At 46.1% G+C, this 14,343-nt stretch overlaps 1 protein-coding gene across 4 annotated transcripts in view; it reads left to right on the forward strand.

The window, feature by feature from the left end:
• TRAPPC12 (trafficking protein particle complex subunit 12) overlaps positions 1-10,658 on the forward strand; it is a 120,829-nt gene extending 110,171 nt beyond the window's left edge. For all 4 annotated transcript variants that reach the window (XM_077291372.1, XM_077291373.1, XM_077291371.1 and 1 more), the window contains exons 9-12: positions 1,955-2,053; positions 6,778-6,887; positions 7,845-7,932; positions 10,319-10,658. In XM_077291372.1, the coding sequence (XP_077147487.1) occupies positions 1,955-2,053; positions 6,778-6,887; positions 7,845-7,932; positions 10,319-10,561 (540 nt within the window). In that variant the 3' untranslated portion in view covers positions 10,562-10,658. The remainder of the gene's footprint in view (positions 1-1,954; positions 2,054-6,777; positions 6,888-7,844; positions 7,933-10,318) is intronic.
• The last annotated feature ends 3,685 nt before the right edge of the window (positions 10,659-14,343 follow it).

The following is a 14,343-nucleotide window of genomic DNA, read 5'->3' on the forward strand; positions in this document are numbered from 1 at the left end:
CGCTGCTCTCTCGAGTATTCCTCTGATTGTTTTTATAAAATCCGCCATACAGTTCCAGAGTTAATGAGCCTTTTTATTCAGTGTTAATTTTTATGGTCTTTACCGAGGGAGCAAGGTTCACAGGATCCTCATGGGCGTGTCTTTAGGCTGATCTGCATAATTACCAAGTAAGCCACGCCCCCTCGGGAACAGCATTAAAGTAAGCACTAAATTAAAAAAAGGCCCATATCTCTCTAAGGATATGGCAGATTTTATTAAAACAAAAAGTGGAATACTCGGGGGAACAGTGGGACGAAAGTAAGAGCTTAAAGTGAATCTAATTTAAATAGTGGAGGTCATCGGCCATGAAAAGCCTACATCGCATTTACCATCCTCGTTGGTAAAAAAAAGTGGTTCTCTGAAATAGAACGTGACCAGTCCGTTCATTTTCAGGAGATATTTTTAGCTAATAGTCTTCCCTGATTAGGATTAATGCTTTCGTATATAGCAAATGCCAATCATTTAGAGTGGAGGAATAATTGCTACAGTTAATCTCTGGGCCTTGTTTTGTGAGTTTTTAATTTTTGTTTATTTTTTTTTTTCCTGTTCAGACCTGGTATAATGAGATAGTCAAGGTGTGTTTAGTTGAAAGCCTTTCCTGACAATGGCAGGCCCACGAGGACGGGTTTGTTGTCTGGGCTGATATGACTTTGCTGCTGGACTTGTGCACTTTTGTCGCCATCTAGAGGCCATTAGTTGTATTGCAGCAGCTTTGCAGTCCCGTGAAATCTATAATGATCCGTGGGACAGAATGTGTTCCTGCAGCACTTTAGGTGAGGATATGCTCCATAACGGAGGGTCCCTATAGATGCACAGTGGCTCTTGAATATATATAGATTTAGATAGTAATTTACTAAGGAAACTTGGGGCGCCATTCACCATTTGCAGGTTTTTTTAATTCACTTTTCCTTCATTTATCTTGTGATATTCACTGATATTGTTTGTGCCAAATTAATCAAACTGGTGCATTCTATGAAACTCAAGAATGATCGTTATTCTTTCCAGTCTTTAACCAGTTTTGGACTGTTTTATTAATTTTAGTCGCTTGTTTTTCTCTTGTATCTGGGGCTAAAATCATTTCTGTATTTTGATTTCGTTGCAAATTTTGCACCATTTGGCTCTCACATCCTTTTTATTTCCCGGCACACTCAACTTCTGTGGTCCTAAATCTGCTGAAATATACTAAAAAAAAGACACCTAAAAGCATTGGGCCATCAGAATAAGCTCACTGATGGATTCTCAGTTAACCCATTCTACAGCCATCAATAGTTGGTGCAACAAATGGAGGCTTCAGAAGACAAACGGTGCAAAAAATGTTAACAAATTATTTTTTATTCTATATCCTGTAGCCTGGCACCAATGCTATTCCTGTGTGCATTAACACTGGGGAGATCATTTGCAGGAAACATTTGGAGCCGTTTCTGCCTCCTGTTTTCCCATGTGCGCTTGCTATTGGTACCTCCGCCACTTTGTACCAATACTGAGAACTCCCCATTAGTGATGAGTGAACGTGCTCGTATTAGGTGTTATATGAGCATGCTCGGGTGCTAACAGTGTCTTCGGCGGGCTCGAATAATATGTTCTGGTCCCTGCGGCTCCATTTCTGGCAGCTGTTCGACAGCCGCAATACATGCAGGGATTTTTTGTTTGTTAAGCAATCACCGCACGTGTTGCAGCCACCAGAAATGGAGCCGCAGGGACCAGGACATATTATTCGAGCACGCCCAAGATACTCTGATAACACTCGAGCATGCTCAGATAACACCGTATCCGAGCACGCTCACTCATCACTAGTCCCCATCCATCAATCGGGGCCATATCTAATACTGTAGGTGTCAGATCACCCGCCGGCAGGAGTGGGCGACGGCCTGTGTGTGTTGTGGGGTACGTACTAACGCTCTGTGTGCTCTTCCAGGACTATGTTCTCGCCGTGGACGCGTATCACACCGTTATAAGGTATTATCCCGAGCAGGAGCCGCAGCTGCTGAGCGGCATCGGGAGGATTTTTCTTCAGGTAATTGCAGACTCGCCGGCCGACGCGTCTTCTTCCTTTTAGTTATGTGGTCATTAAATAAAATGAAATATTGGAAAAGAAAGAACAAGCCACAGGGGACCTCATTTGTTCTAGTGTTCATCCTGTAAATTGGACATTAGAATTATTAGGTAATGATTAGTCGGTCTGGAAGCGAGTCTACAAATGATGTGAGCATGCCAGAATCTATGCAGGTTGGGGAGCAGGCGAGAAGGAAGGCTCCCACCGGAGGATGGGGAGGGAGAGTGTGCTACCGTCATGCAGGAAAGTGTAAGCCCAGGGCTTAGGAATCTGCGCTATAATCCCCCTGTCAGAGCTATTCTACTTTCTTGCACTGCTCGGCATATCAGCCATGACAGGTGTCCAGAAGAGCTTGTATTACTGCGTGAGTGCAATAGGCCTTCAGCTGACTGTGACCTTCTTGGCTGCACCGGGCTACACAAGGCCACCGTCTTCTATCCCAGGGTCCAGGTTCTGGGGAGGATCATCACTTCTGTTTCTCGCTATAGGTTTTGCTCTAGCTTATGTGTATAATTACAGATCAGTACATTTAGGAAGCGGGATATCTTCAATAGAAATCATTGAAAACGTGGATCCTAAGTACTTGTTACGGTGGCCCCTTCAGGAACCTGTTATGTCCTAAAAGGCTATTGACCTGCATAGGGTTAATCTGCATGTTAAAGGCGTTTTAAAGCTGCCCAGCTACCGGGAGGAAATTACCTTTATTTATGTTGCCAGCCTCCGGCTTTCAGTCATAGAGGCGTGGCCAGCACAGCTTTCAGTTACCGACCCAGCACTAACTGACACAGCTCATCAGTGCTTCATTGCCAAAGCATGGTTGTAGCTGCTCACTGTAGAAGTCATTGTGCAGAGAGGAGGAGGAGGTGAGCTTTGACATCGCCTGTTGTGAATGGTGGATCCTGTATTATCTACTTTCTAGAGAGGTGTTACTTGTCATTATTATCAGTCTGTTTCGAAAAGGAGACTGCAGAAAATTCAATCTTACAGAACAGGAAGTTTAAGGCTAATACTAGGGCTGGGGGCTGCCGTGGAAGTTGCTATTTTTTTTTTTCTTTAGAAATGGTGATGTGAAAAATAATTTTTAAAAAAATACATAATATAAAAACAAGCTGGAAACAATAAGTTCTCTTCTGATCACACATTCTCTTTAAATGGGGCCGTGGGATCCTGAATAAAGGATGTGAAATGATATCTTTGCAAGATTGTCAGGTTGCGAGATTTCACCGGTGACATCTGCAATGCAATAGGCCCATCTCTCATTGTGGCAGGAAAGAACTGCAATATGTCACCGCCCTGTCAGCCCGTCCGCGCTATCAGCCCAGACCTGATGAGATGGATACGGCTTAGCAAGGTTTTATTTCCTTACAACAGATACTATCACTTTGGATGTTTTGTTTTCTTCTTATTTGTACATTTAATTCTTGTAGGTGGCTGGGCACCATGTAAGCCTTTTTAAGGCATAAGAGGTTTTAAACTTTAAAGAAAACCTGTCAGCACAATTTCATAATGTAAAGACATGGCTATAATGGTGATGTAATACTAATTACATTGATGCCTTTAGTGAAGAAATCCACTTTGCCTCTGGATGGTGAATGACCGGTCTCTTCTGATTGAAATATCAACATGGACCTGTCATTCAAAGACCAGAGGCAGGCGGAGGGGCCGGGGAATCACAGACCAGAGGCAGGTGGAGGGGCCGGGGAATCACAGACCAGAGGCAGTTGGAGGGGCCGGGGAATCACAGACCAGAGGCAGGCGGAGGGGCCGGGGAATCACAGACCAGAGGCAGGCGGAGGGGCCGGAGAATCACAGACCGGAGGCAGGCGGAGGGGCCGGGGAATCAGCCCAGAGGCAGGCGGAGGGGCCGGGGAATCACAGACCAGAGGCAGATGGAGGGGCCGGGGAATCACAGACCAGAGGCAGGCGGAGGGGCCGGGGAATCACAGACCAGAGGCAGGCGGAGGGGCCGGGGAATCACAGACCAGAGGCAGGCGGAGGGGCCGGGGGATCACAGCCCAGAGGCAGGCGGAGGGGCCGGGGAATCACAGACCAGAGGCAGGCGGAGGGGCCGGGGAATCACAGACCAGAGGCAGGCGGAGGGGCCGGGAATCACAGACCGGATGCAGGCGGAGGGGCCGGGGAATCACAGCCCAGAGGCAGGCGGAGGGGCCGGGAATCACAGACCAGAGGCAGGCGGAGGGGCCGGGGGATCACAGACCAGAGGCAGGCGGGGGGGCCAAGGAATCACAGACCAGAGGCAGGCGGAGGAGACGGGGCATCACAGACAGGGAAGAGAAGACCAGAGTACAATCCGGCCCCTGTGCGCCAAAATTAAATTATTAGAGAAGAACCATAAAGCCGGTTTCTTCACCAGAGGTATCACTGTAATCAGTATTTTAGCACCATTACAGCCATTCTTTACTTTACATTACAAAATCGTGCTGACAGATTCTCTTTAGAGAGTGGGGGTCACACCAGGTTTTGGACGCAGTGTATTTTCGCTCCGTATAGAGTGCTGCGTTCCAATTACCGCACGTGTCTTTAGGTACATGCGGATTCACTGCATCTAATCACATTGTATTGTACAATATCCGCAGCTGAGAGTAGCGTCTGCTCTACAGAAACTGACACGCTGCGGCTCATAGACCCGCACCGCGGGGGAGTGTACGCAGCGTGGGCATTTCTATAAATCCCATCCACTGTGCTTGTATCCTAGAACGCTGCTGTTCCTGATGGTGGGCACGCAGCCTTACTGCTAATGTCCATATGCCCAGTAGGAAATGGTTATAAATTTGTCCAAGAGCGCAATGTAAAAAAATGCAAGATTTTCTCTTTTTTTTTTAGATACAGTAATGCAAAAGAAAAAAAAAATCTATAATATAAAGAAGATTTAGCAGTAGGTCATTTTCTTATCATACATTCACATTAATGGGAACCTGTCAGCAAGATTATCCCCCTTAAATGTTTCCTATGGACATGTAGGTCAGTGAAAGATAAACACACTGGTGACTTTATATACGCTACTCTCTATCCGTTCCCTAAATCCAGTGAAATACACAATTTTTGTAATTTGCAAATGAGGCCTTAAGTGCTTCGTTGCCACCCAGAGCACTTTCCAGTACTCTGCCTCCTGAGGTTATTTCCATTGTTAGTGCCTCCTTCTGAGTGGTGGCTTTCCTGGTTTCTGCACACTAAGCTGCCCGGTAACTGTGCGGCTAGGACGTGGGGCAGCACAAGCGCTATGGAACGCTGTAGCCATGATCCCTGGCGGGCACCTTAGTGCACAGAGGTGAGGAAAGCCGTGATCTACACAGTCGCACCTAATGCCACAGAGACATTGCACTACCACTCCGAGAGAGGAGCTGCTCATGGTGGAAATAACCTCAGGAGGCAGAGACTTGTAAAGTGCTGTCGGTGTGGCATAGCACTTAACCTCTCATCTGCATGTTGCAAAAATTGTGCTATAGATTCAGGCAAAAGATATTGGATATAAAAGCACCAATATATTTATCTTCCACTGACTTACATGCTGCATAAATGGTTCGGGGGGGATCTTGCTGACAGATCCCGGATGCCGGTACTGGCCATGTGGATGTAGGTGATGAAGTTGGGATCTGTTGTCTGAATATTACCAGGACACCATTTCTCAGTGTCATTACTTAGATACACACTTCTAAAGGACGTATCCAAATGTCTTCACAGCTGTTAACCCTTTTCACACCGCGTCTGTTGTGTTGATTGCTGTCATTTACACAGGAGGATGGAGCTGCGCTTTCAGTACTGGCGATGTCGTATAGTCAGGGTCGGGGTCACTAGAGCTACGCAGCGGGCAGATGTAATAATGTGGGCACTGTGTATGTTCTGCCATCCTTCAGCACAGGCGTACATTTTATTATTAGCCATCCTTTCTTGTCCTGAGCGTTCGGCTTTCACTAGAAAGGAATGAGAAGTTTGTGCGCTACTTATTGGCTCATTAATCCTGGATGTTCTGCGGTAACCCTCCCGCTGCGATCTAATGCAGACGACCATGATGGAGCGTGGAAGCGGCTTTACTGATCTACTGTCTCATCTGGCGTGCCAGCAAATAAAGACTTGTCAGATCAGATCATTCTTCTCCCGCCTGTGGCCCTGGACAGGGAGCAGGGCCAATATCCAGTCTGTGTGGCCGTGTAGTAACGGACGCTAACCTAGAGCGAGGGACCAAGAGGAAGAAACCCAAGAACGTCTGTGATCCTAAAATCATGGCTGATCATTCATTGTGTACGTTGTGGACGATCGGGGGGTTCTTATATCGGAGAGTGGGCTTAGTTGCGGGTATTAAACGTTTTCTATTTTCTTTTCTTTCTGAAAATGTTTAATAAAAATTACCTGATTTAAAAAAAATAATAATTATTGCAGGGAGACCGATCTATTCACATGGGGTAAAGGGATTGGTTGAAATTGTCTGATACTTCATAATTATAGATACGATACAGAACACTATAAGATTAACATTCTCTGTACATAGAAAAGGATTCTGACCCGAAAATGTTCCTCATCAAACACACGAGACATGCTCCTCCAGAGCCAGAACCCTTCTGTAGATAGTTTTCCTAGTCAGGATCCTCATCTCAGAGTGTCATAGTAGGGATTTCTAAACCAGAGCGCTGCTTTTATGCCTATTTGTTGGTCTCTCCTTTTTTCAGATTGGAGACATCAAAACTGCTGAGAAATATTTTCAGGACGTCGAAATAGTGATGGAGAAGCTTGTAAATAAAGAAGAAGCGCACAATCAGATAGTGGTTCTGATGAACAGGTAGGTGCAGGTTGGGGTTTGGCTTCACCAGTTGTTCCCATTGGACTGTATACTGAGATCTGGGGCTGTTTTTGGAGACTGGGGGCCTAGGTATAAATAGTCTGTAGCTGACCTGTACATGGAGTATATATGTTTTATGAATCAAATGGTTTAATTGGGGTAAATTTTGTGTCTATTTCTAAAATTTCATGACCTCAATAGTTGTCCTTGACGCCAGTAACACAAGCAGGTGACATTAAGGGGACCGAACAATTAATGACGTAGGCATATAATGGGTGGTCAGTATGAGATCAGTGGGGTCCAACACCCGGCACCCCAAACTGAGCAGCGGCCGGACCTAAGTGATGTACGAGCAGCTCCATACATCGCTTAGTGGCCACTGCTGGGTACTGCACCTTATCTACCAAAATTGAGGTTTCTCTCCCATTCTAGCTCTAAAACGTTGCAGGACATTGCACATTTCCATTCTTCATCAGGCGATTCTCTTTCAAATATGTGCGTCATGAAGACAGTCTGGTCTCTTAGGGACAAAGGGATGTCCAGATCTCAAACAGCTGAAGGAACAGCTCGATCATCCCTGTGCTTGTGGCCGCTGCTCAGTACTGCACTGTATCCGCCATTTGGCCAGCGGTACTGCGGTACTCGGCAGCACTCGATAAGTAGTGTACAGCGCTGCGTACATCATTTAGATCATCCCTGTTCTCGGTTGATGTGCCGCTTGTAGGACTCCCACGGATCTCATATTGATGACCTGTCGCAGAGATGGTTTGTCAGTTGTTAAATCCTGGACAACCCCTTTATTGGTGGGAAGTAATCCCCCGCCCATGATCTGGTGCCGCTATGGCCTAGATTAACATGTTGACAATCATCTGCCCGTTACACTATAGACCAGTGTGACACCAGGCCTGGTGGCTGCAGCCAAGTGACCAACCTTGTTTTCACCATTTTTCCTGCCAGAGCGTTTCTTCATCTTGGTCAAAATAACTTTTCAGAAGCTCACAAGTTCTTCTCCGAGGTTCTGCAGTTGGACCCCACAAATACTGTGGTAAGTGGAGAAAGGCACTGCCGTGGCATTCACGAGCCATAGGTACGCCATGAAGATTTATTACAGGAAACCTCCTTTAAAGGGGAGTTTGTCATCTCAACACCTGTTCTTTATAGGGAATCCTGTCACCATGAAATCTGCAGGGATGATGTCATGTAGGAGGAGCGCTTTCTGGGATTTTGGGTCCAGTGGGCGGTCCTATCAGTGACAGACAGCTTTCCTTGTACAAGAGTACATTTGGAGATGGCTGTCAGTCACTGATAGGACCGCCCACTGGACCCAAAATCCCAGAAAGAGGAGGGGATTAAAGCACAAGTTATACTGAATCTTTTCTCACAAAGCTATATATCCATATACTCTGTTCCTCCTCCGACAACTATATCGATGTGCTCAGCCCCCCCCCCCGCTCGAAAACATGGTGCCTGCAGACTGGATTGTGTATTCATGGGGACAGGTTCTCTTTAAATCAAGTTTTTATGTAAAAGAATCTTGCAATTTTCACTCGTTCCATTAGGCTTGAATTCAGCCTCTTATTTCCTATTGGAACTTGTCAGCAATGACCTATGTTTGTATAGATGTTATCTGTGCATGCTCTAGTGTGAAGGAAGAGCGGAGGAGGGGAGCTGTGACCGGCCTCTTGTGAATGCTGTGTTATGAGCAGTGTATACCTGTCTGATGACAGTAGGCTACTTTCACACATCACTTTTTTGCCGTCAGGCTCAATCTGGCGAATTTTGAAAAAAACGGATCCGTCACAAATTGTGTAAAACTGATGTGACGGATCCATTTTTTCGCCGGATCCGACTAGCTGATCTGGCTAATGCAGAGAATCAATCGGAGCATACTCACTTAAAGAAAGCGCAATCCGTCGCCGGATTCAGTCATTTGAGGGATCTGGCGCGGATCATAGGGTTCCATTGTAGCAAACGACGACGGATCCGTCGCTGTTCGTTTTTTCGACGGACAAAAAAGTTACTATGTCCGTTGTCTCCGGCCGCCAGAAAACCAATTTTTGACGGATCCAGTTAAAAGCGGATGAAACATGAGGCCATCCAGCGCTAATACAAGTCTATGAGAAAAAAAACCGATCCGCGGCAACTTTTGCCGTATCCGTTTTTTACAAAATCCGGCGGATCGTGACTGATGTGGAAAGTATCCGAAGACTGCTGAAAAGTCGTCTGTACAGAACTGGAAGTAGAGGTCTAACATTGAATAGAATGCGTTGAAGGACACGTTTCCTTTGTAAACAGTGTTAATTACGTCACTATATATTGGGCCAGTGTGAAAACTGCAGGATTTTACTCCATGAAGTTTCCCATTTGGTCCTGTTTAAAGGGAATCTGTCATCAGGTTTTTGCTATGTGATCTGAGAGCACCATGATGTAGGGCAGCGCTCCCCAACTCCGGTCCTCAAGGGCCACCGACAGGTCAGGATTTCCTTGGTATTGCCCAGGTGATGGAATTTCTGCCTGGGCCGGTGATGCAATGATCACCTGGGCAATACTAAGGAAATCCTGAAAACAAGACCTGTTGGTGGCTCTTGAGGACTGGAGTTGGGGAACACTGTCATGTAGGGGCTGATGACACAATTCCAGTGACGTGACACTTTCTAGGCTGTGTTTCTGTTTCAATAAAATCAGCATTTTAACAGCAGGAGATTATTACAGGACCAGGTGTCTAGTGCCTCCTAGTCAACCCCTGTGTTTAACCCCACCACTGATTGAGAGCTTTCTGCCTATGCACAGTGTACACAGGAAGCTGCCAGTCAGAGATGGGGGAGGGGTTATACAAGGCTCAGCATTCAGAGCTCTGCCAGATCTGCAGCAGAGAAAACATGGATATTATCAAAATGACAGCATGGAGACCAGCAAGTGACACATCGCTGGAATCAGCACATCAGCCCCTAGATCATGCTGCTCTGAGATTACATAGCAAAAACCTGCTGAGAGTTTGCCTTGAAGTCTCTTAAATACTTAATGATCTCTTATTAATATCCCATGTGGCGATACTGAAGACCCCTGCAAATGATTCATTTATGCGCTGGTGGTTTATGCTGCAGCACTTGTAGATTGTTTCCAGCCGCTATTAGCATGGTGTACAGCGCCACCACTTATACAGGTTGTTAGTGGTATTACAGGTAAGAAATTATCTAGGCTGTATTGTTCTAGTATTATTTTTATTTACCTAATGACCAATGTCGATCCCTTTCATTGCCTTCCTATTGCTCCTTAGTTCCTTCTTCACATCCCTAATGAATTCTATTGCTTTAATCAACAATAGTTAAAAAATGTAAAAAAAAGCCAGCGAGGCCGTCTGGCTGTGAGCTGCAGTCGGCATCAGTGATGAGGATATCGATCTTTGCTTTATTGTTCCGTCTCCTTTCCAGGCCAATAACAATGCAGCAGTCTGCCTGCTTTATTTGGGCAAATTAAAGGAGTCCCTCCGGCATCTGGAAGGATTGGTTCAGCAGGACCCCAAGCACTATCTCCACGAGAGCGTTCTCTTCAATCTGACAACTATGTATGAGCTGGAGTCCTCCCGCAGTATGCAGAAGAAGCAGGCGCTGCTGGAGGCCGTCGCTGTCAGGGAAGGCGACAGCTTTAACACGCAGTGTCTGAAGCTGCTATAATTCCTGTACGGCGACATAATTCCCTGTGTACAGATTTCTGCCTGAAAATGGAAATGTTATTCTGAGGTTAAATAAAGAATGTAATTGAAGGTTCGGATTTTCTTCTACGCTCTGAGTCTCCTCAATAAACATTACACCGCGCCCTCTCCGCGTGCCGACATGCTGGGTGTCCGGTGTTTGTCTCCCTGCCCCTCGTGGTAATGTCTATACTGAGCAGGGCATGTAGGAAAGTGACAGCATGAGACAAGAGTGCGTGCACTGGCTTATATCTAATATCCCCTGGTACCGAACACTTGAATCTTCAACCCCTGTGTTTTTCTAAGGTCCCTTTTGCATTATCTTAAGGTGCATTTAGCACCAAAATCCACTTGGAAACGCAAGTTCATTGTGTTCCATAGAAAAATCCTTTTAACGTTCTTACACACGTCCAAAATTAGATATTAGAAAAAAACTTTTGACAGTGAGTGTGATGGAGTGGAACAGGCTGCCACGAGAGATGGTGAGTTCTCCTTCAATAAAAGTCTTCAAACAGAGGCTGGACAGACAATCATCCCTGTTCTGCACAGGGATGATCTCTTCTGGCTCAGCCGTCGACTCTGCTCCTTCAATTCATCATTCATTTACAGAGCAGCTCTTCCTCTTCCAGTCTGCTCTGTCTTCCAGACCGTCATTGCAGACGTCATGCTGATTGACAGCTGGCTTCCCGCAGTTAGGCAGTGGAGAGCCAGCTGTCAGTCAGCATTGCATCAGCAGTCAGACCCCGTCAACAGAGCAGAGTGGAAGAGAAAGATGTGACATCAGCGGAAGATGCAGAATTGCCGGCAGAGATCGGTGCCGGGCAGAACAAGTAGGCAGTTCAAAGACTTAAAACGTGTCTTCAAGATTTGATGTGATGTACCTAACCAGGAATCACGAGTGTGTTTTTTTCTAAGCAAAGCACAGAAGTGGATACAATAAAGAGAAGTATAAAGGAAAGATTAGTGGTTGGCCATACACGAGACGTTTTTCAGCCTCACAAACTGTTAAGTCTCCTGGCTCCCATATATATATTTACAGACCATATATGAAGGTTCAGTTTGGCTAAGAGGTCAAGTGTTTTTAATAGGGAGACAGGAGAAAATACCCTTCAAGTCTCTTGGCAGCTGCTTATCTAATCTCAAAAGCAAAGGATCGAGCATTGAAATTCCAATAGCCTGATCCTTCTGCTTCCCGACATCATCAGTCAGGATAGAGTCGACAGGTCCCTCCGGAATCAGCAGGTTTGACCAACTTTCCTCTAATGTGTAAGGAACGTGACAGCCAATTGATGTTGTCTGAATCACTTGGAGCATGAATTAGTCTGGATGTGTTTATACATTGAAAAGCCTGCTGAGGTCTATGTGTATTAATACTTAGAAAAGTCAACACATTTTTGGCAAACTTGAACAAAAATTTTCCAAGTTTTGACATTTTCAAGCCAGTTTGAATCTTCTCTGCCAAAATGGGTGGGGCTGGGGTGGAGCCAGGACATGACAGTCACGCCTACCTGTCCAATTAATAAAAACAGACCACAAATGCTTCTCCTCTGCCTAGCCGGAGATGTATTTCTGGTGCCTTGCACAGAGGTACATACCACTTATATTATCCTCTGAATTTATTAAAGAAGCACTGCCATCAAAATTTGTATCCTCTTAATATATTGCAATCATCATACTATATTTACAATTGCTCATTTTGCCTTTCTGCCCAGATAATTCCTGTATTTTCTCTGCTCTGTGTAGAAACAGGAAGTCTCTTTTCCCTGCATTTATCATTCCCCTTTTAGATTTCTGACCCAGCTGCTCCACCCTGCCAAGGACTTTTGCAGTGATGACCAGGGCCGGACTGGGACTAAAATTCAGCCCTGGCATTTGAAGTCACACAGGCCCACTTGTCGCATGGTGACTGTATAATATCTTTGTACACTTGTAGGCTACAAGAAGTGAGGGGAGTGTAACACGACTATATAACATATAATTACAGCTGTATCCAGCATTACAGCTCAGTCCCCATAGAATGTAATACAGCACAGCCCCCATAGACTATAATACAGCACAGCCCCCATAGAATGTAATACAGCACAGCCCCCATAGAATGTAATACAGCACAGCCCCCATAGAATGTAATACAGCACAGCCCCCATAGAATGTAATACAGCACAGCCCCCATAGAATGTAATACAGCACAGCCCCCATAGAATGTAATGCAGCACAGCCCCCATAGAATGTAATGCAGCACAGCCCCCATAGAATGTAATGCAGGCAGGCAGCCCCCATAGAATGTAATGCAGGCAGGCAACCCCCATAGAATGTAATGCAGGCAGGCAGCCCCCATAGAAAGTAATGCAGGCAGGCAGCCCCCATAGAATGTAATGCAGGCAGGCAGCCCCCATAGAAAGTAATGCAGGCAGGCAGCCCCCATAGAATGTAATGCAGGCAGGCAGCCCCCATAGAATGTAATGCAAGCAGGCAGCCCCCATAGAATGTAATACAGGCAGGCAGCCCCCATAGAAAGTAATGCAGGCAGGCAGCCCCCATAGAAAGTAATGCAGGCAGGCAGCCCCCCCCCCAATAGCTCCACAATCCAGTCATCACTCATTGATAAAAAAAAAAAAACACTCTACTCACCTCTCTCCTCCTGCCCCGTGCTGCTCTGGCTCTGGTCTCACTCTCAGCAGTCGCAGTCTGCCCGCCCGGTCACAAAGCAGGTGCGCGATGATATGACGTCATCGCGCACCCGCAGTGTCAGCGGCAGGCAGAGCGGGGAATGATGGGAGAGGGGGCGTCAGCAGACAGACGCTCTCTCCTCCATCATTGCATTCAACTGTACCGGCGTCTGACGCCGGTATAGTTGAATGCGGGGCCGGGAGTGTGCCGCGACAGCGTGGGGAGTGTGCCGACAGCGGCACATTCGAGCGGCCCACTACTGCCATCGGCCCTTCTGGCATTTGCCAGAACTGCCCTATGGCCAGTCCGGCCCTGGTGATGACTCATGCAGGGAAAAGAGATTACGGTTTCTTCATGGAGCTTAGAAGGAGTCAGTCTGTTATTAATCACATGATGTCATAGACCTAGTGCAAAAGGAAGGAACTGGGTAGAAAGGGAAAATGAGCAATTGCAAGTACACAGTGCTGTATAATATGACTGCGATATATTAGGAGTATACAAATGTTGATGGGAGGAGGAGGGCTTCAAGTGGTTAGCTCCTTTTAATGAATTGGCGTCTTGTACTGCAGCTAGACTGACCTAATGCAAGCGTGCACTATGCTAGTCTTGATGAATCGGCTCCAATGTTTTTGGGAATTGCTAGGGTGCACTACCACCAAGATCCCCAACCAACCAAATAATCTCCATCACACATTCAAATGTCCTAAGAGATCTGTTCTGTGTAACATTATTCATCTAAAATAGTCCAAGATGGAGAAAAGACAAGTTCAGAGATGTTCCCTTTTATGCCAGTTGTAAGATCCACCTCCACGCTTTCGTTTCTGGCTTCTCAACTTCACAAACCGAGAGTTCCTCAAGAGGGAAGGGTTGAGATCCAAAGGACTATGGCAGGACATTGTAAGGCCACCATTCACACGTCAGTATTTTGCCATTAATAGTTGTAGCCCAAAACCAGGAGTGGGTCCATAATGGAAAAAGACTACGCCGTAAAGAGCTGTACTCTTGTGTTTTGCATCCACTCCTGATTTTGGCCAACAAATCTGATGACAAATTACTGATCAACAGCTGATGGGAGGCGAATACTTTAAGTAAGCGATC

This window comes from Ranitomeya variabilis, chromosome 2 (genome assembly GCF_051348905.1).
Source record: "Ranitomeya variabilis isolate aRanVar5 chromosome 2, aRanVar5.hap1, whole genome shotgun sequence".
Classification (NCBI taxonomy): domain Eukaryota; kingdom Metazoa; phylum Chordata; class Amphibia; order Anura; family Dendrobatidae; genus Ranitomeya; species Ranitomeya variabilis.